A 22,557-nucleotide genomic window follows, 5' to 3' on the forward strand; every position below is an offset into this window, starting at 1 on the left:
TCTTCCCAACCTAGGGACTGACATCTCTTGCATTGGCGAGTGGATTCTTTCTGACAAGGGCACTAATCCCATTATCAGGGTCCCAATCTCATGACCTCATCTAATCCTAATTACTTTCCAAAGGCCCCATCACATTGGGGTTTAGGGCTTCAATATATGAATTTTGAGAAGATGCGAACACATTCAGTCCATAGTACCAGATATTTAATTTCTTTCGTGCACATTTATTTATATTGCAAATGAGTCTTTCCAGAGCATTTATCCAACTTTTTATTATGTATTTTTTACACCAGCAAAATGGAAAGACAGTAGTACACCACACCTAGATTCATTAATTGCCTCATCTGCCTTATCTACATGACTTTATGCCTATTAGCTATATATTTTTATCTATACAACTTTATGCCTATTAGCTATATATTTTTATCTATATGACTTTATGCCTATTAGCTATATATTTTGTTTAAAGTATCTTGCTGACATGATATCCAATCTCCAGCTATGACAGCATGCATCTCCTAGTCAGAATACAATTATTACTCTGAAGAAATAACTCCCTTATGTCATCTTTCAGCCGATCCATATTAAAACTTCCCTAATACCTTTTATAGCTGTTTTCCAGAGTTTGGATCCAATGAAGCTGCAAGAATTGCATTTAGTTATTATAGTTCCTCAGTTTTATTAATCTAGAAAAGTCCTATCCCTTTTTCCCCCATGACACTGACTTTCTCAAGAGACTGAGGTGTGATAATGGCCATGTGACTTATATTATCTCTTAGAGATTTGTACAGAAATATTGACCAACAGGGAAAATGCTGTTACAAAAATACAGTGCATAATTAATAGACCTCAGATTTAAACTTCTTACCTGAGTGGAATCAGAAGGTTTATCAACTGCAGTAGTTAACATACTGTGATATGGTGGTAATACTAAAGAACACTGTATGTTCATAATTCTAGAACTCTGTCTAAATTTACCAGTTTTTAACTTATGTTCATTAATGATTCAGCTCACCAAACTATATGGATGACAAGTTTTTAAAATTCCAACTAAAACTTTTCCAACAATACAAAAAAAAAAAAAAAAACACAAGGACAAAATTTTGGGAATCACTAAATATCAGTCTGAGCTTCCCTGGTGGCTCAGATGGCAAAGCATCTGCCTGCAATACGGGAGACCCGGGTTCAGTCCCTGGGTTGGGAAGATCTCCTGGAGAAGGAAATGGCAACCCACTCCAGTATTCCTGCCTGGAGAATCCCAGGGACGGAGGAGCCTGGTAGGCTACAGTCCATGGGGTCGCAACGAGTCAGACACGACTGAGCGACTTCGTGATCTCCTGTGAAATATCAGTCTATACAGAAATAATTATTATTACAAGCTGAACGGCTTGCTCAGCTCTCTCTCTTTACACCTAGTATATCAGTAGCGATACTTTCATAAAGACAATACAGTAGCCTATATTCAATGCAAGGCCTGTGTGTCCATTTTTTGCACGGCCTTTGCTCCATCAGTACTGCATTCCCCCTAGCTCCTGTGCCAACTGACATACAGCTAGGACCAATTAATGGTGAAAAAGCTGGCTTAAAAATCAACATTCAAAAAACTAAGAACATGGCATCCATTCCCATTACTTTATGCAAATAGATGGGGGAAAATGGAAACAGTGACAGATTTTATTTTCTTGGGCTCCAAAATCACTGCAGATGGTGACTGCAGCCATGAAATTAAGACACTTGCTCCCTGGAAGAAAACTATGACAAACACAGACAAGCATATTAAAAAGCAGAGACATCACTTTGCTGACAAAGGTCCATATAATCAAAGCTATGGTTTTTCCAGTAGTCATGTACAGATGTGAGAGCTGGACCATAAACAAGGCAGAGTGTCAAAGAATTGTTGCTTTCGAACTGTGGTGCTGGAGAGGACTCTTTAGAGTCCCTTGAACAGCAAGGAGATCAAACCAGTCAATCCTAAAGGAAACTAACCCTGAATATTCATTGGAAGGACTGATACTGAAGCTGAAGCTCCAATACTTTGGCCACCTGATGTGGAGAGCTGACTCATTGGAAAAAGACCCCAATGCTGGGAAAGATTGAGGGCAGAAGGGGACGACAGAGGATGAGATGGCTGGATGGCATCATTGACTCAATGGATATGAGTTTGAGCAAACTCTGGGAGATAGTGAAGGACAGGGAAGCCTGGCATGCTGCAGTCCACAGGGTTGCAAAGAGTTAGACATGACTTAGCAACTGAACAACAAAACGTGTATACGTTTAAACAAGCACACACCTACACAGTTTTTTTTTTTAATTTTTATTGGAGTATAGTTGCTTTACAATGTTGCATTAGTTTCTGGTATACAGCAAAGTGAATCAGCTATATGAATACATATATCCCCTCTTTTTTGGATTTCCTTCTCATTCAGGTCACCAATGAGCATAGAACAGAGTTCCCTGTGCCACGCAGTGGTTTTTCCTGAGTTATCTATTTTATAAATAGAATCAATAGTATATATATGTCAACCCAATCTCCCAGTTCATTCCCCCTCCCCCAACCCTGGTGTTTATATGTCTGTACTCTTCATCTACATATCTATTTTTGCTTTGCAAATAGGTTTAACTGTACCATTTTTCTAGATTCCACATATATGCATTACTATTTAAGATATTTTTTTTTCTCACTCAAGAAAACCTCAGGCTCGCTATACTGCTTGAGTTTCTTCATGTTGGCAGATATGGGTTGTTGTCTTCTGGAATGAAATGTTCTTTGCTCATTTTATGGAATGAACTGTGAAAATTGGTATAATAAATTGTCACTAATTCTTTACAATTCTAGTGGTCATTGCCATTCTATTGCAGTTGTTTTTTTATTGCAAGGTTTTATCCAGCTGTTTGCCATATCCATTTGTGGTCAAAAGTTTAAATTTTTTTTGACAGGCTCATATCATGTTTGATGGCATTCTGCAATAAGTCAACAAATATTTTTGTGCCTTCTGCTAAATACTGTATATTCTACAGATATGAGCTACTAATGGACGCTGTCTTCTAGGGGCAGACTTGGATAAAACGTTTCTAAAGTATGAATAAAGACAGTGATGTCCTAAACATGGATCTGAAAGAGCAGTGATTACCAAGAGGAATGACGGAAACAAACATTTATTGAGGGCCTGTTATTTAGCAAGCAATAAGAAGCCTTCACAGATGGATCTCCTATGATCTTCAGACCAGTTCTGCAAGGAATGTTACTGTCACCATTTTACTGACATAGAAACTGAGCTTGAGTAATCTTCCAATATCACACAGCAAGAGCTGAGATTTGAACCCCATTTTGCCTCATCCCAAAGCTCATGTTCTTTCTCTACTATATATATTATCTATTGGAAGCAAGAGTCAGAGAAACCTTGATGGGGAAAATGGCACATGAACAGAAGCCTTGATGGGTAGGTAGGTTTTAAGGTGGGAGTAAGAACTGCAAATTCAGGCCTAGTATTTTTCTCACCTGAGGGACAGGTGGGTGTTAAATCTATGGTCAAAAAACTGTTTTCATGTACTAGTATGACACACTGTTTGCTCAGAGTAGTGTAAAACCGCTAAACATTCTTTTAGGTGTGAGCTGAACAGAGACGTGGAGAGAAAAAAAGACAAGAATCTTTTAGTAGAGGAGTGGTTGGGAGGAGCAGGCCTATAAGCTGAAAGGATATCCACTGCAAAACTGTCCTCAGAAGAGAAGGAAGGCTGCAGAGGTTCTCTAGAACAAACGTTCCTATCCAAATGGGTAAATACATCGCCAGGCTTCAAAGGACAGAGTGGGGAAGTGCCTTCAATCAGTAATGTTCAGTCCTTGTAGTCTTGCTTCCTTCTTATTCCCCAAATCTGTCTCTTGCCCAGTTTTTGATAGTTTTTGGAAAGCTGGGGGCCATAGTTAATAAGGCTCAGCTGTGGTAACATGTTTGGGCCATTTCAGCAGCTGGTAGGGAGAGGAGAAAGCTGGAACCATGAGAGGCTGGAGTTAGTTAAGTCTGCTAATGACGCTTAAAGGCCGATCACTCAATTTACTCCAATAAACAAAAGTCAAAGAGCCTTGGCTAAACATCAGGCTTGCTTGGTGTGTGCATCAGTAGGCTAGGAGGTGTAAAACTGCCCTACTGACCTTATCGTCAAAACCTATCTCCAATCCATATTTACAGGCAATAATGAAATTGCAGCTAACATTTAACACTCATTTAATAATGGGCCAGGTGCTATATTGTTATCTCACTTAATCACCTCATGAAGCAATGAATATAGAACTACTCTGGTAATAAAAACTATCATTTTATGAGGGCTTACTGGGTGCCAGTAGGTACTAACTGCTTTAGATAGAAAACAATATTTAATTCTCAAAATAGCCCTACAGGTAGGTACTATTACCATTCCCACTTTATAAATGAAATCAGCCAGCCACGATATTAGGTAATCTGTCTAAAGTCTTACAGCTGTGTTGGGCTTAGAACCCAGTTTGTAACGTCCAAGTCCATATATCTATCACTATAGTCCACTACCTTTCCTATTCATATCTACTTATCAAACTTGTTCACGTTTAGTGGACAGTGTCCTGATCGGTTCTCTTATTAACAGATCACTCACACTTGCTGGCATTTTGGCCATCACAGGGAGTCTCAGGCTTCCTGGTCAATTGTTCTTACAGGTTAATAGTACTGACTTCCTCCTACGCACACTTAAGATCTGCTCATTGTTTCTGAATCTACCTTGCTGAATTGTGTTCTTTTTATAAACATAACATGCTAGGTTTTGTCTATATGCTCTTTCTGAACTGTTACTCTGAAATCCTTTCAAGGTTCTCTATACTCAAACCTTATTTTTCAGTATTCCCAAACACGGACCAAAGTGAAGCTGATCCCTGTTCCCTATAGAAGTTATGACCTCTGTGGCCTTGCTCTTTCCGGTTTGATGTGCCTCTTTCATTTCTCTCACCTTCAAATGCTATCCTGTTCATCAAGATAAGGTCAGTCTACCTAACTGCCCTCAGCTCATAATTTTCTCTGAATGTAGGTAGCACTGCATTCTCCTGAAAGACACAGAATGTAATTCCATGTTTTTAATTATTTCTATAAATGCTAGGCTATATGGTTCTGCATATAGGAACCATTATTTATGTTTTTTTCCTTCTGTGGTCTTAGGCACTACAGTGTTACAATTAAAAGAGCATTAAGGAGGGCCCTCACTGGTGGTCCAGTGGTTAAGACTTGGCATTTCCACCGCAGGGGGCAGGATTTGATAAGTGGTTCCAGAACTAAGATTCCATAATACATGCAGTGAGGGGGGAAAAAAAAAGCATTAAAGAAATGAAAGTTATTGCCCTTGATCTGGCATTGAGGAGTCTCAAGCTCTCTGACACACATCCTATAGTGCTATGTATTTAAATGCAAGGTCATCAAAACACCTTGAAGAGCACTGACTAGCAGATGTCTGTCAATAAGATGAAAATATGATATACACCTTAGTGCTTCTGATTGTCCATTACCATAATGTTTCATTTTTATAAACCTTACGATAGTACCAAGCTATAAATTAAGTATAAATGTTGACTTTCAGTAAAATTGTGACTGCTTACAGCACAAAGGTTAACAACAACGGATACCAGAGGGCAGTAATACAATGTTATATACAGTTTCTCTTATCACTTTAGAGGAAGAAATTAATTTGTCATATTGCCACTGTGCTAGTAAAGTGAGGTTATAGTTAAGGGAAAAGTGAATATAGAGCACAGATGCTATAGAAATGCATAAAAGCACGAGGTCAAATCAAATAAATGTTTACCTAACATTTTAGCAATAAGAAATCTAAACATGTAAGTTTCCTTTTAGTAAATTTTCATAACTTGATGCACCATAAAATGTTGACGCAACTTCTGACTTACATATTAAATTACATAAAACACAGTTTGAAGACATTTTAAAAAATTCTAATTCTTTAAATAGCATCAGCAGACACTAATATTATTACTCTGAACCTGCATCTGCATCAATCTGAAGTATGGCTGAGTCTATGGCCATACCACCCTGAATGCAACTGACCTCATCTGAAGGATGGTTGATGGTTAAATATGAAGATCGAAAAAATTTAAAAAACAAAACACTTTCTAGGTGACAACTACTTTTCTTCTACACACAAAACTGGTGGAAAATGCTTGATTTTCATATCAATATTGTATTTAGAGAAACAGGGAGCTATGGAAGAAAGGTTGTTTCCCCCAACTTGCGAAACACAAAAAATGCCCAGCAATTGAAAGCATCTTGAAAACCACTTAGGGATACAGAAACATACATTTTAACAAAAGCAAGTGTAACTCTGAATCACAATTGTCATTAGTTGTGAATGCACCTAAAAACTTGTTTATTAAACTGCACAAACGGTAAGTCTTTTAAAAGATCCCACCAAAACATTCACCAAATAACACAGAACACTTACAGTATTACTCATCATATTATTCCAAGCTCTCACTGGTTAGCTATACAGATGGAGCACATCACTACACATACTTGACTCCGAATTCAGCACCATGAAACCGCTTCTCTAAGAGGTCGACACAAGAATCTTTAATTGATCTAGGAACTCTGGCACTGAAAGCGTGCATAACACAAGGTAATGATGTCGTCACCGAGGGACGACAAGAATAGAACCCAAATCCCTTGACTCCCCAGCTTGTGTTTTCCACTAATTGTGCTCCTTTCTACTCATTCGAGAGCATCAAGTGTGAGGGGCTGGAGAAGGGAGTAGACACATGCGCCAGGGTCGCGAGGTGGAGACGGCCCAGAAGGTCCTCAGGAATCACTCTTTGGCACTTGTCTTTTGTTTCGACTGAGGACGATGAAAGCTGCAGCAACCACCAACCCTTGGGACCAAGAACTGGAACTAGGTACTGCCCGTGGCGGTAACTTGTCTTTTCATTTTAGGCCTTTCCCCTTTTTCACGGCTCCATCGCGGCCAGCCCTAACCTCTCCCCATCCTCAGCTCTACTCCGCTCTGGAGTCCCCGCTGACCTTTGTAAGAGGCGGCTGCGCTGCATCCGTCCTCCACCTGGCCCCGCGTACGCTCCTTAGGACAGGTGTTCTAGGGGGAGGGGGAGGTTTCCCTAGAAAATGAATGCTAATCAAGCGTTAGAAATGGGTTTCAGCTGTTAGCAACTTGAGATGGGAACCGGGGTAGATACCCAAGTCAGCTTCTGCGTGGGTCTGTGCAGCTCATCACGACAAAGCAAAATGTAGATATATATGCACAGAGCTTTTCTCTCTAGCTGGGAGCCTTACACAGCTCAACCGTCCCCTAGGCAACCTCCCGCTGGAGGACGCTTTCCGGAGCGCGCGTGTTTACACTCTTCCTGGACCGGGGGTGCTGGAGAACGTCGCTCGCGGACTCTGGGGGATTCCAAACCGTTACTCCGCCCGCCGGGGTGGGACAGCCCAACGGCTGAGCCTGCGCAGTTGGGCTAGGTCGGCACCAGGGTCCCGGCGCACTACAAGTCCCAGAAGGCAAAGCTCCGCGTGGGGTCGGGGGGAGCGGGGGGGGCGGGGCGCGGCGGCTGCCTTACCTGCCGCGAGCTTAGTCCTCCGGCTACTACCGGCTCTCCCCCTCCCCCGTTCCCGTCAGTCTCCGCTCCACATTAAAAGGCTACTTCCTCTGGAAGCACATGAGAGGAACCCTTAGCAGCCTCTACACTGACGCTCCCCGCGTACTCGCTTTTTCTCTCTCTGCCCGAACTGAGCCTGACTCCCTCACCGGAGTCGGCTAGCGGACGCGAGAGAAGGGAACTTTTGGAGGGAACCAACCTGGTTCCACCTGATCACACTTCCGCCTCCCGGGCTCCGGAAGGTACCGCGCACGCGCTCCCTGCGACTCCGGCGCGGTTGACTTCCGCTCCCACTGTGCCCTGCGAGTCGAATCATGGATCACACTGGTAAGGAGGCGGAGGCAGTGGGGGTCCAGTTTCCATGCCCCCTTGGCCGGCCTGGGACTGGTCGCCCAGCGAACATAGAGGGGTTACATTCGCCTTACAGCACTGGGGTGTGGCGGCGAGGAAGGAATCTCACAGACCCCCTTCCCGTCTCCGGCCAGGGCCTGCTACTTCCTGGCCTACCCTCCGATGTGGTACCTACAGCCTCGGTGCCGGCAACGGCAGCTCCTGAGCCCGGAGCCTGCACCGCGGGGGGCGCGGGCTTCGCGGAGAGGAGAGAGCGCCGGCAGTTTTCCCCCTCATTTTGGGTGCTCTGCCCTACGTTATGGGGACTGGCGGGTAGAGAGTCTGGGAAGTGTCATTACGCTGCGAGTCGATGTGCTAGAGTGGGTTAGAGACTTCCTGCTGTTTCAATCAGCTTTGGGCGGGTGCTGCGATGGTCACTGCCTGTCGTTGTCTCTCCGGTGTTTCTTGGACTAGAGGTGGGACAAGGGAGTTGGATATGGTGTTTGGAATGATACCGGGAGCAGCTTTTCTGCTTAAGCCTGTAGCATGCCCCGCGCTTCATCTGTGGTCCTTAACCACCAGTCTTGAGATTAAAATCAAGATATTCTCATCACTTTCTCCAAGTAAGAATGGCTCCATTCTTTCTTAAGTGTTTTTTGTCTTTTGCTCCCTTGCAGTTTTTGGATGTTGAATGAGTGCATTTGGAGTTAGATACTGCTCCGTTCAGTTTATCAGCTGTATTACTAGTAGGGTGATAAAAGGCTTTTTTCCAGTATCACGTATTAGTTAGGATTCCTCAGTCATCAACTGTCTACCTAATTTCATATATATATATACACACACACACGCACGTTATGTGTGTATGTATACACACACACATACACGTATGTATATACACATATTCTTCTAGGCTTGGAGGTGGAATGATAAACAAGGTGAACTGAGTCCCTGTCCTCAGGGAAGTTACGTTCTATTGGGAAAACCACAATGAACAAGTGTTTAGAAATACAGATTATTATGAGGGCTTTGAAGAAGACATGGGGCTGTGGAAGGTAGAAGCTTCAGAGACGGTGGTCAGGAAGTCTTTTTAGGAAAGTAACATTTGTAAGCTGTGATCTGATGGATGAAAGGAATCCAGCTTGGCATAAATCAAGTGGAAAATGTTTATAACAGGTACTAAGACTCTGAGGGAGGAAATGTAGAGAAAACCAATCAGCTGCACTTACATAGAGGGAAAGAGCCCTAAGATAAGATTGGTAAGGAAGGCATGAGTCGGGTGGTGCAAGACTTTGAAGTCCATGGAAAAGATTTGAGTGTTATTTTAAGTGCAGTATGAAGCCATTGAACAGAAGTAGAGGAGGAACATAATCTCTTTTTAAAGTATAACAGGTTGTTGTATGAAGAATGGTGTAAGAGAAGGAGGCAAGATAAATAGAAAATTTAGGAAGTGATTGCAGTAGACCAGAAGGGAAGCTTGGTTTAGTGACGGTGGCTTGGTTTAGTAAAAACAGGAATGGGCAGATTCAGTAAATATTTTGGTGGTAGGACTCAGGCCCTGGTGGATTGGTTTGGAGGCATGTGAGAGAAAGAAAAGGTGCGTAGGGTTCTAGTTTTTGAGTGGTGTCCTTTATTGGAAGACTTGGGAGAAAAATACCTTTTTTTTTTTTTTTTTTAATGGAGTAGAGGTGACAAATGGGAATTTGGCAACAAGACTTTGAACTGCTAAGGATGAGGTGTTTGTTGGGACATAGAAGGGGAGATGTCAAGTGGAAATCATAGGGCAGTTTGTTTGGAATGATTTTAAGGCATGAGGATGGATGAGATCACTTAAGGAACGGGAAAACAGTAGAGAAGAGGGCCTAGCAGCAGGCTCTAGGGAACTCTAGTGTTTGGAGCTTTTATAGAATTGAAACCATGAAATCTTGGTGTTAGAGAAGCAAACGTGCCACGTTAGCGAAATGTTTCTCATTTGAACCTGTTACTGGAATTGAGAGTCAAGCACTTTTCACAGTTTAAAAATGTTATGTTAGGAAATTGTAATGTGGGTTGGTGTGTATCTGAGTATTTATTATCCTACTTTCTAAGTTAAAAGTTTGCCTAAGAAAGTAAAAGTCATCCTAACATGAAAATACTCACTAATGAACTGACCTCTTGAAAAAATAGTTCCTGCTCAGATATCCCTGCTGCTTAACATGAACCTCTTTTCTTTTTTTTTTTTTTTAGTTAATTTCCTTATAAGGCAGTGTCCTTACCAGTTTCATGTCAGAAAATGGTATTAAATGTTGTATACTGATTGTGATTACAGACCTTACAAAATATTCAAGTTTTCATGATATTCATAAATGTGAATTTGGTAATTGAATCACAAATAAAATCATTGGGAAATGAGGGTGTGCCAGATAGCCAGTAAATTGAACACATGGCAGGATAGCCATCTCAAAAGGAAAATTCTAATATCAAAGGATTAAAAAAGGCCCTTGGGGAGATTGATGGAACTCTCGAATGTTATGCAAAAATGACTGGTTTTGTGAACGTGCTGAAATTGTCTGTCATAAAATGAAGGCTATCCTGTAGTATTGTAATAGAAAATTACTTCAAGAAACTCCTAATTAACACTTGATTGAGTCTTTGGCCATTCTAAAAGTTAGCACTTAGTTGTAACTGTAACCTAAATTTTGTAAAAATATTTCTTGATTCCTTTAATTCAAGATAAAATTCTGCACAAATCTTTTAAAAACCTATATGATACAGTATTCCATATTAGGCCTTTTACAGTGGATTTCACTTCATATGAGTGGTTACATCCTTAATTCTCACTCTCTATAATATCCAAGGACTTTTCATTGTTAGGGTTTTAGGGTTTTTAGTTGTGATATTCAACTAAATATATTGTTGAATATATTGCATATATACTGTATATTTTGACTCATAATAAAACCCCCCAGGATAAACCCAGAGTGATGTCACTGTTAACAGCTTGAACTTGGAGTCTGAGGCAGACTGCAAGATGTTAGAGGGCAGCAGGCTCTTGAAAGTCATAATTGTGACTTCGGATGTCTAGGGTAGTGTGAAAAGGACTTGTAGTAATGAAGTGTTGTTCACCAAGGAAAAACCGTTCAGAGTCCTTTTACTTTGGGAAAGATGACATTGAACTGTCTCTGATAACTTGCTATTTTTTTAATTCATTGAAAAATCAGGAATACCTTCCAAGCAAAAAAAAAAAAAAAAAAAAAACTCATTCTGCCATACCTTTTTGCTGTTACATTGTTTGCAGGTACTTTACACAGCTAGAGTCAAAGCAGATGAAATACATTATTATCTTTTTGCTACTTCATTGCTTGTAGATATTTAGCAACTAAATGCAACTGGAGTGAAAGCAGATGAAAGCATTATCTGATTGTTGATACATTTGTGAAGTATTGAGAGTTAAATCAAGATGGATTTATCCTAGTTTAAGACTTTTAACTGTCCATGTATTCCCATTCCCATGATTTTTTTTTTTTTTTGCAGATTAGCTGTTATGAAAATAATGTTAGAAAGCAGACTGAAAGATATTTAAATTAATAATTAAGGACTGATTTTGAATTTTGTTCTGTGTATTATTGAGAAAGAGTGCAAATCTATGTGTTATTCTAGTATCCTTAGAGATCATTACTGCTGGGTAGGATACTACTTCCAAATTTGGCTTTAGTGAATTTCATGTGGATAGTTTGGTTATGTCTCTGTGCTGTCTCCTGCAGTGGCAGTTACATAGCGTTGCTCACTAATTGTCATGTTTAAAATGTTACTATTTTAAATTATTTGCATTTCCTACTTTAGGACATTTGCCTTTCTGCTTTTAGCAGATAAAGGTAAATATTTTCTGGATTGTAATATGTCATGGACTTGAAAAAAAGGTGGCTTTTAATCTTAAAATAGAGTCAGTTCTATGAAATAATGCTCATATTACTCATAGGATATGAGTAAATTTATTTCGTAAGCTAATAACAGAGACATAGAAAGTGTCAGTTGTTTAGGCCTAGTTGAAGTATAGAAATCTTGCATCCTCCTCACCTATAATTTACCATTACAGTGCTGACTAAGAATAACGCAGTCACCTGTACATCTGGAAATGTAATAGTACATTAGTGTCTGTGTTTACTACTAAATTGTGTGGTAATTTTTACTATATTCCTGAATGCTTTTTAGAAAAACTATTTTACACCGAACAGGATAATCACATCCCTAAAACTAACTCCTTTTTCCGGGTATTTTTTATGTAATTCTACCATTGTCAGTGTTAGTTTGTGTTTCCAGTATTGATTGTCCTGATGCAGATTACTGAATTCATTGAGTGCCTACTTTGCATGCTTGATGGAAATGATGGTTTTCTTTCTTTTTGCTGTTCTTTCTTTACCTTTTATTCCTTCTTTTAAAAAAAAACAATCTTACAGTTGCTAGACAGAGCTTCTTACCTTAGGCTCATGAAGGATTTTATGTTTCTATAAACCCCTCTGGAATTACATGGAAAATTTTATTGTCCATCCTCTTAGGGAGGGGTTCTGTAACTTTTGTCAACTTTTTAAAGGGCTCCATGTCTTAAAAAACATTGCTTTAAGAGTTTATCCAAAATAGAGAAAATTAGTACTTGAACTTACATAGCATAGTATTTAAAATCAGATACTCAGCCCTTCATGATGTTGGGTATATTGCTTTAATACCTGTGGCAGAATAACCTTCAAAAAGAAAACCTAAAAGAAATTACAACTTTTTTTCCTAACATAGACAATGAGTTACAAGGCACTAATAGTTCTGGATCATTGGGTGGTCTTGATGTTCGAAGACGAATTCCTATAAAGCTCATCTCCAAACAAGGGAACAAAGCCAAAGCTTCACCTCGAACTCCAAGGACTCTAAACAGGATGCCTGCAAAGGCTCCAGCTGGTGATGAAGGTAATGTGTTTAACAGGTCCAAAAGTCTTTCTTTTATATCTGATTCCACCAAATAAGCCATGTGAGTTTATTTACTTTTAGCCACTTCTTTTTTTATCTTAAATATTCTCTTCTTCAGTCTTTTGACTTCTCATTTTGGCATATTTTACTTGCTATCCCTTTATAAATATTGTTTTATTTTCTTTTGTTGTTGAAAGTAACACTGTCTATTGTTTAGAAAAATCTAAACAGTATCACAGAAAACATGATACTAAAGTAAAATTGTCCTCCCATTTTTATTCTCCCCTCAAATAATCCCTGGTATGACATTTTCATAGTTGCTTTATAACTGGCACCCCCCCCCCCCTTTTTTGTAAGATGCATGTGAGATTCCACTTTCTCAGATTCAGATATATCTTATTTAAGAAGATGGGTTTAGGTATTTCACTTATGGATATACCATAATTTATTTTAACAATTTTTTAAAACATTTTGCTGTTAAAGACAATTTTGCAATAAGTGTCCTTATTTATTTAGTATGTATGTTTTGTAGAATACACACCTTAGTATGTGTATTTTGAAACTTAAATTTTGCATGAATTTGGGCATTTTAGAACTTGGTGGATTTAGAATTTATGCATTTTAGAATTTAATAGATGTTGTCAAATGGTTCTTAAAAAATAGTACATCACTTTATACTCCCACACCAGTATTGGTACTATTATCCTTTGCAGATTTTTGTACTGATACGCATTTCTTTAATTTATGAGTGGTGCTGTATGTTTCCATAGTATTGGTCATTTCTTTTTTCTAGGCTCTATCTGTTCATATCCTTTTCCATTTTTTTCCTGTTTGATTGTCTTTCTCTTGATTTTTATGAGTTCTTTATAGATTAACAAAATTGGCTTTTGTTATATGTTGTGTATATTCTCTATTTGTCTTTTGAATTTTATGTATAAAATTTTTATTGTAGAGAAGCTTGACAATTCTTTGTAGTCAGACATTCAGTCTTTTCTACTGAATTTCTGGGTTTTATGTCATCCTTAGAAAGGCCTTTCACCATTTCTCGATTATAAAACAGTTTTTATGGCCTATGGGCCAAATCCAGTGCTGTGTTTTATCAATAAAGTTGTATTGGAACACATGCATGCCCATTCTTTTACGTATTGTCTGGCTGTTTTCAGGCTTCCCAGGTGGGTCAGTGGTAAAGAATCCACCTGCCAATGCAGGAGTCTCGGGTTTGATCCCTAGGTTGGGAAGATGCCCTGGAGTAGGATATGGCAGCCTGTTCCAGTGTGCTTGCTTGGAAAATCCCATGGACAGAGGAGCCTGGTGGGCTGTATATAGTCCCTGGGGTCACAAGGAGTTGGACATGACTGAGCTTAGGGCGCACCACGCATAGCTGCTTTCACACTATATTGGCATAGTTGAGTAATTGCAGGTATGGCAGTATTTACTTAATTGGTCTTTAGGCAGATAAAGTTTGCTGATCGTGGCTTTGGAACTTTTATGGATGTATATTTGGTTGTTAAAACAAAAATGGGGTGTGACTTGAAGTGGGAGGGGATGAAGAGATATCTGAGAGGAAAGGGCTAGAAAGGGGATTTTAGCTTTTTTGCATTGTTTTACTGTTAGACAATAATTTATTTATACATTACTGTATAGTTTCAAAAAATTATTTTAAAACTAGAAAGGCCAAAGACAGAGTACCCTAGGTTATTGATGGAGCAGCAGCTGCTGCTTTGTTATCTATACAGATATATGTATAGTTTAATGATGGGAGTATAGGTTGAACCACTCTGGATAATGATAATGTGCTCATGATTTTCTTAGCTCTTGTTCTGCTCAATAATTTTCTGAGTTTTAGATAAGTAGAAAAATTAACTTTCCTTATTTTGAGTTTTCGATGACAGCAGCTTTTATAAGGTATAAATGGGCCATCTAAGAGCCTAGGGTCACTCAGATGGAACTTAGAAGAACTCTACATTGGTTTTGCAGGTAATTAGATAGCAGTACACTGGTGTATCAGTATCAGCTTCAAGAAATTATTGCATCTGTGCCTGTGTGTCTGTCTGCAGATGTTAACCAGTTCTAGGGCCAAAAGTCGTGAGAAGCCTGGCATATTGGAGGGATAGATTTGTCTTCTCAGCTTTACTTTAGGTAATTGAATTCTACTGAGAATCCCCATCAGACTGTTCACTGATTTTCCTTTCTTTTGTATAAGATGAGAGGATTGCCATCAACTTTTTAATCAGGTCAGAGAAATTGAGCCTATTTGATCTTTATCTTGAAGTTTATTGATACTGCTACATACAGTGTAGGGGAGGAGACTTGTAGGTAGGATATAAATTTTGCTATTCGGGTGAATAACCAAGGAAAGGTTTTAATTGAAATGATGAAGTATAAGTATGTTGAGATTTCTAAAATCAGATTCAGTTTAAAGTTGAAGAAGAGGTTACCTAATTTTCTAAGTCATAAGAAGAAAGCCTGCAGAATTCTTTGTTAATCTTTTGGCACTAATACCAGTTACAATGTAATACCACTTTTATAGATGATTGGAATAAATGACAATCAGTATCTTTTGTGTAATAATCATGATGGTGATTATTAGTAGTTTTATACCAGAAATAGTCTGGTGGGTTAATATGAGCTCTTGAATAGGAGGGAAGAGATCAGAGATCCCTTCTTAGCTCGGCCTCTGTGTGTTGCTATGGTCTCCAGTACTGCAGTATTCTCAGGCATGAGAATTGGACTACATTTCTAGCAGCTGTTTAGTAAGACTTGATTATGCTGTTCTTAGAGGAGCTTTGAAAGGTGTCAGTGAACAGGTCTATTTTGTCCATGTACAAAATAGAAATAACAGGTCTGTGTACCTGTATTTCCAAAATGAAATTTGAGATGTAAAAAGTTAATAGGTAACATTTTGTTTCCTCAGAAGGATTTGATTATAATGAAGAAGAACGGTATGACTGTAAAGGGGGTGAACTGTTTGGAAATCAACGAAGATTTCCTGGACACCTTTTTTGGGACTTTCAGGTATAAGTAAAAATAAAAAAATTTATTAGAACAATAAAATATTTTAAATGCTTTATTAGGACAATTTAGATTGCATAAAGAATAGTGTGAACTTTTATTATAATTATATCTTTCATTACCCATAAATCGTTTGTTAATGCCATATTTCCAAAAATGATCTGAAGTAATTTTCAGTGATGTCAAGTAAAATCAATAAGTAATAACACTGTCAAAGGGGGAAAAAACCCAAAACTGATGGTTGCCCAGATAATGTGGCATATGTGGTATTATACCAAAAGATATTCATTTCTAATTGTTTTAGTAACTTTTATACTAACCAATTCATTGTGTAATTTATAGACATAATTTTTAGAAATGCTTAAGGAAATTTTAATTTATCATTTCAACAGATAAACATCTTAGGTGAAAAGGATGATACTCCAGTTCATTTCTGTGACAAATGTGGATTACCTATTAAAATTTATGGGCGAATGGTAAGTATAACTAAGTTAAATTCTGTTTTTATAAATTTATATATTTGTGTAGAGATGAGAACTCTGAAATTTAAGTAGATAGATTTATTATTGTTTAACAATAAAGTTTATAATGAATAAGTATAAAATAGCTAGGGAAAGTTTGGGGATAATATGCATTTAATAAAATTATCTTGACAGATTCTTGGATTGCTTATAAAATATTAATTAAGGAAACGAATTCTGAAACTAATTTCTTTGAATGGTTTGATCCTTAAGGAAAAAAATTTTTTTTCTTTAACAGAATTAGTTATTTCTAAAGGCTAAAATTTTTAATATAAAACTGAATTAAATATTATTTATGATTTCTGGGTATTCTAAGCACTTAAAATACTGTAATTTTATAGTAATTTTCATATATGAAAAGATAGTTTTACATTTTTGTTGGAAAAAAATTGAATTAACTGTTAAATCTGTGGTGGTAGAAGCCGTGGATTCTGCACTGTTGCTTTGCTGTGTGGCATAACTAAATAACAGTAATGAATTGTGAGTTTTAAAATAGTGTAACATTATTTTACTGTGTCCTTCTGATTTATTTTAAATATTTGTAAGTTCATTAACTTAAGACTACCAGGGAAGAAGGCTGCTTATATTAAATGTAGAGGATACGTGTTCTTTCACTGCCATGAAATACTTTGTGGAGATGATAGGATTAGGTGAAACGTTGTACAGTATTCTTCAGGAGCTTTTAACCTGTAGGAACCATGAATGTGCATGTATATGTTTTTTGGGGAAGGGCCGAAGTTTTCATTGCATTCTCACAAAGAGCTTTGTGACTGAAGAAGGTTAACTGTTGCTTTTATGTAACTAGTACTTAATATATGTTCATTTTAACCAACAGTTCTCAAGTACCTTCCATGTCTAGGTCACTGTGCTCACTGTTGCTTTTTATCGAAATATTTTAATTTGCTCTAGAATATTAACTGTAACATGTCTCTGTTTGCAGATTCCATGCAAGCATGTGTTTTGCTATGACTGTGCTATTTTACATGAAAAAAAGGGAGATAAGATGTGTCCGGGGTAAGATCATCATTAAATTTTTAAATAATAAGGATTGTGATATAATGATTTATGATCTAGGTTAAAGGTGAGGATATGATATAGACCATTGGCAAGATGTCAAGTGTGTAGACCTGGCAAATGTTTCTCTGTGAACCTAGAGTTGACTATAACCTTCTCCTTAGGATAGGGCTAATTAGTTATTATCAGTTAATTCACATTGGCCAAAATAACAATATTAAATACATCACAAAGTTAGCATTGTAAACCAAAAATACTTTCTTATTTTAATGGGATGCTAGACAGGTAGTATCACGTAGTGAATTAGAGCAAAGACTCTGGAATTAGAATTATTGGATTCAAATCTTTATTTTGTGATTTATTAACTATGTCACATAGATGATTTCTTTATCTGTAAAATGGAGCTAATAATAGTACTTACCTCCCTGGGTTATTATTAGAAGTAAATGAGTAGCAGATAGCAAGTACTATGTAAGTATAAACTCTTTATTTATTGACTTCAAATCTGATTATGTCTTGAGTACATCTTAGAACACCTTCATGTTCTAAGATAGGCTCAGACAAATTAAGACCATAGGGAGGTGCTGATCGATAGTGATCTTTTTGGGAATGGTAAGGATCCAGAATAAACTATGAATTTTTATATCAATTCAGAACCCCTGATAGAAGATTTAAGAAAAACCTTGAGAGAAACTTCTTTGGGAACAACTGTAGGCTTTCTAGGTCACTTATAACCTAAGTTAGAACCTATCCCAAGGGTTGTAATACTAGTTGATAAAATTGTGGACAGTTGTAAGGGATAGTTTTCTTTGATGGTGTGGGAAGATTAGCATCTGTGGGAGAGAATGAAGATTCATTCACAAACCAGTAAGAACTAATTCTCTTAGCATATTTTATTAGGCCTTTAAAGTCATATATTATAAATTTTATAGTGTGAGTTTAAAGAGTATTTTCTCAATAGAATTAAAATTCAAAAGAATTAGGAAATTGACAGTGCATATTCACTATTTGCCTCATTTTCTGTAGTGCCTGATTTTCCAACACAGTGTACATCCACTTAAATTCTATAGTAAATTTGATTGCCTCATTGAGATAAGGGATTTTGGATGTTGTAAAACACCATGTAGAGGACATCAGAAGGTTTTCTCCTTTATGTAAGTGTTTTGATGTTAATATTTAAAAGGGAATTTAGTTTTCAAGTTTTTCAGTGTAACTTCAGTAAGCATATCACTGGTTGGCTGTTAGGGATATTAAAACAAAAGCTTATCTGGATTAACAGACCTGGGTCAGAAAGTGAAGAAATGACAACCCTAATTAATGTAAATATTATATACTAATGCTTAAGCATCACCCAAAGAAATACACCCCACCTCCCAATCCTGTTACTGTGGAGCTATTTCAGAGTTTATAGCAAATTAGAAGCAAAAAATGAGAAGTGTGCCAAATGGCCACTAAAGGGAAGCCTCCTAAGTATGAAGAAGTAGTACCAGCCTACAGTGAGGAAGAAACACCAGCCACTACTCCAAATCAATAATATGGAGCCATTTGATACAGGTCATATGACCTGATCCACATATTCAATGATGATAGCTTATACGTGTTTAGTGCTTAACTAATCATTAAGACCTGTCATTTTCACTGTTTCATTGATGTTTCAAATGTTCTTTTAAGTAGGGTGAAGTCTATATAAAAGCATTATGAGTTAGATTAGATGTTATAACCCATTTTACAGATAAAGAAACAAAGTTTAAATGACTTCTCCAAGATCTCAGCCAATACTAGGTCCCAGTTCCAATTCCTAGATAAGTCTTCTTTCTGTTGTTTCAAGAAGCCTTCTAAAGGCAAAAGTGGATTAAAAAACAGCAGATGAAGAATAGTTACAATTTGACCCTGACTTATTAAGAAAATAATTGAGTTAAATTTAGTGTTTATAATTTAGAAAAGTAGGAGTGTGTAATACTTTGTAGTAGTAGATTTGTCTGACAATTCAGGAAGACCCCCTCCTTGAAAGGACTCTTGGCATTCATGGTTTGAATTTAAAATATTGTTTAATATTAAGAACCTTGATGGTTAGGATGATCCTGTTTATTTTTGTAGTTCTTACAACACCTTTCACTTAGTATCTTCTACGTAGTATTATTTGCTCAGAAAATTGCTTACTGGTCAATAAATACTCTACAGGTTTGCATTTTGTGATTCTGACAAGATCCTTTGGTTTGCCCTTCCTGGAGTTTTGGGGTTTTTTGCACACGGAATCAAAACATAGAATTGTTTGTGAAATCAGATAAATTCTAAATCTTGGTAAGAAAAGGGTTTTGCTTCAAACCTACTCTGTTTGATAAACACTTTAAATTTTTTTCTTAAGAATTTTGATGTTGACAGAAATGCTGATGCTTAATAGCAAACAAACCACAAAGTGGAAAAGATTAAAGGTTCACTTACATTAACTATAACTTTTAATTGTGAACTTTTTGCAATGTTTTCCATATTAAAATTTAAAACTAGTCATATCTTTGAAATTTAGTGCCTTATTTTTATAGTCTGTTTTTAGTAAATCAAACTTTTTTCCCCTTCTGATTTAGCTGTAGTGATCCTGTGCAGCGAATTGAGCAGTGTACACGAGGTTCTCTCTTCATGTGTAGCATTGTTCAAGGGTGCAAGAGAACATACTTGTCTCAGAGAGACTTACAGGCTCATATCAACCACCGCCATATGAGAGCTGGAAAACCTGTTACCCGGGCTTCACTTGAAAATGTTCATCCTCCTCCTATTGCCCCACCACCAGCTGAAATCCCCGATCGCTTTATCATGCCGCCAGACAAGCACCATATGAGCCATATTCCGCCAAAGCAGCACATCATGATGCCACCACCTCCTTTGCAACATGTGCCCCACGAGCACTATAATCAGCCACACGAGGATATCCGTGCTCCTCCAGCTGAATTGTCCATGGCTCCTCCTCCACCTCGCTCAGTCAGTCAGGAAACCTTTCGTATTTCAACAAGAAAACACAGCAATTTAATAACTGTCCCTATTCAGGATGACTCAAATCCAGGTGCTAGAGAACCACCACCTCCTGCCCCCGCACCTGCTCACCATCATCCTGAATATCAGGGTCAACCAGTGGTCTCGCACCCTCATCATATTATGCCTCCACAGCAACATTATGCACCACCCCCACCTCCTCCACCACCAATAAGCCATCCAATGCCACATCCTCCCCAGGCTGCAGGTACTCCTCACTTGGTGTATAGCCAAGCTCCACCTCCACCAATGACCTCTGCTCCACCACCAATTACCCCTCCCCCTGGACATATTATTGCCCAGATGCCACCTTATATGAATCATCCTCCTCCAGGACCTCCCCCACCTCAACATGGTGGTCCACCTGTAACTGCACCCCCTCCTCACCATTACAATCCCAACTCTTTACCCCAGTTCACTGAAGATCAAGGAACTCTGAGCCCTCCATTTACACAACCAGGGGGAATGAGTCCTGGTATATGGCCTGCACCGAGAGGGCCACCTCCTCCTCCACGAATGCAGGGTCCGCCTTCTCAAACCCCACTACCTGGACCACATCATCCAGATCAGACAAGATATAGACCGTATTACCAATGATAATAGTATTCTGAACTGATGATATGATGAGGAAACAAAACTTATATGTATAGTCAATCTTTTCTTTAAGCTTTGACTGTTCGGGGAAGGAAAAGCGCCTCTTGCTGAGGTGGCTGTACAACACTTAGGGTCTTGTCTCTTAAAATGGTTTTAAATCTTGACCTTAGGATTGATTTCAAGTACTATACTGTAGTGCAGTTAAGTGGCTCAGTTGAGCACAGCTATATTTTAAGAACTTTGTTCCCCTAGTGTGGTAAATTGACCCAGAGGTGACCATTTGTAAAAAAAAAAAAAAAAAAAAATTGAAAACATTTTTCCATTGTTTCACTTTCAAAAGTACGTCTTTTGTTAAACCCAATGTTTAAGTTTTTCTTGTGATACATTTTGTTAACCTGTGTAAAAGGATTAAACTTCAATATGGTTGTAAAAATACTATTTTTATGTGAACTTAAGTGCAGCCACATACTGTTTTTTAAACCATATGTTTTACCACTAATTTCCCAAAGTTACAATAAAATCCTAAAAGTAAAAATCTAATAGAATTTACTGTAAGGCAGACTGTTAAATGGTAGAAAATTATTTCACATTTTAGGCACTGAAATTTTGAGGTATATTAGGTATATAATGCACTTCACTTGGATGCCTTTTCATTTATAGGCAGCCTCAGGAGCACCAAAATACATTGAAATTCCAGTACTAAGAATATTTATGTCTGTAATGTTAAGAGGCATTGCTTGTATTTTTGGAAAGAAAGGGCCAAAGTAATCAACTCTTTAGGCTCCAAGCTGTTGGGGATGCTGTTACTCATTAATGCTTTTTACCGAATGGTTGGAGTCATATGCATCACACTTATTAACCTTAAGTAACATTTTATAGAACTGTATAAGTGGTATTCTTTAGATGAAGTGTGTTCCTCTCTGCTCATTGTCTGAAACTAAATATTTAGGGCTGAATAGGCTTTATGTAATTCCTCATTTCATGGTAGAATTTGATCCTGTGCTTAAGTGGATTCTTGTTTATTGGGTTTTAAAGTATAATTTGAATGCCATGGAGGAATTTGAATACTGTATTAATGAAGGATGTTCTTGTAATCACATACTTGCGTTGCTCAGGTTTCATTACTGTATGATAAGGTGTTTTTCTCTAACTTAACATTTAAAAACTATTACTGACTTCCTGTTTCTTTTATTGGTTAAGCAGTCTAAAACTTGGAACATTTTTTTAGCATAGAGTCAACAGTGAAGACTACCAGATGATTTTGTATTGAAGAGAAAAGTAATGTCTAAATTGTGAATTTCAATGCATTATAAGGTGCCTTCGGAGTCAGCTTTTGCATTCTAGGGGCTTGTTACAGTCCAGCTAAGATGACCACTTACAGTTTATACAGAATTCATATGTATAAATCAACATTCTTAGGATATTACTATATATCCTTTGAATACACCCCTGTGAAGTACTTCCTCCCCCCTAAAATGGTGCATAACATAAACATGAAAT

The 22,557-nt window shown here is 37.9% G+C and overlaps 1 protein-coding gene across 2 annotated transcripts; it reads left to right on the forward strand.

Annotated features, from left to right (window-relative positions):
• Positions 1-7,944: 7,944 nt before the first annotated feature.
• Positions 7,945-21,322, forward strand: CBLL1 (Cbl proto-oncogene like 1). 2 transcript variants are annotated; one of them, XM_068972767.1, is made up of 6 exons: positions 7,945-7,957; positions 12,725-12,892; positions 15,807-15,907; positions 16,297-16,380; positions 17,366-17,439; positions 20,022-21,322. In XM_068972767.1, exons 1-6 carry the CDS (start codon positions 7,945-7,947, stop codon positions 21,058-21,060), a joined length of 1,479 nt encoding a protein of 492 aa, XP_068828868.1. In that variant the 3' UTR covers positions 21,061-21,322. The 2 variants fall into 2 exon arrangements, with proteins under 2 accessions (XP_068828868.1, XP_068828869.1); XM_068972768.1 differs by having other exon boundaries at positions 15,810-15,907.
• Positions 21,323-22,557: the final 1,235 nt, after the last annotated feature.

The sequence above is a fragment of the Capricornis sumatraensis genome, chromosome 5 (genome assembly GCF_032405125.1).
Source record: "Capricornis sumatraensis isolate serow.1 chromosome 5, serow.2, whole genome shotgun sequence".
NCBI lineage: Eukaryota > Metazoa > Chordata > Mammalia > Artiodactyla > Bovidae > Capricornis > Capricornis sumatraensis.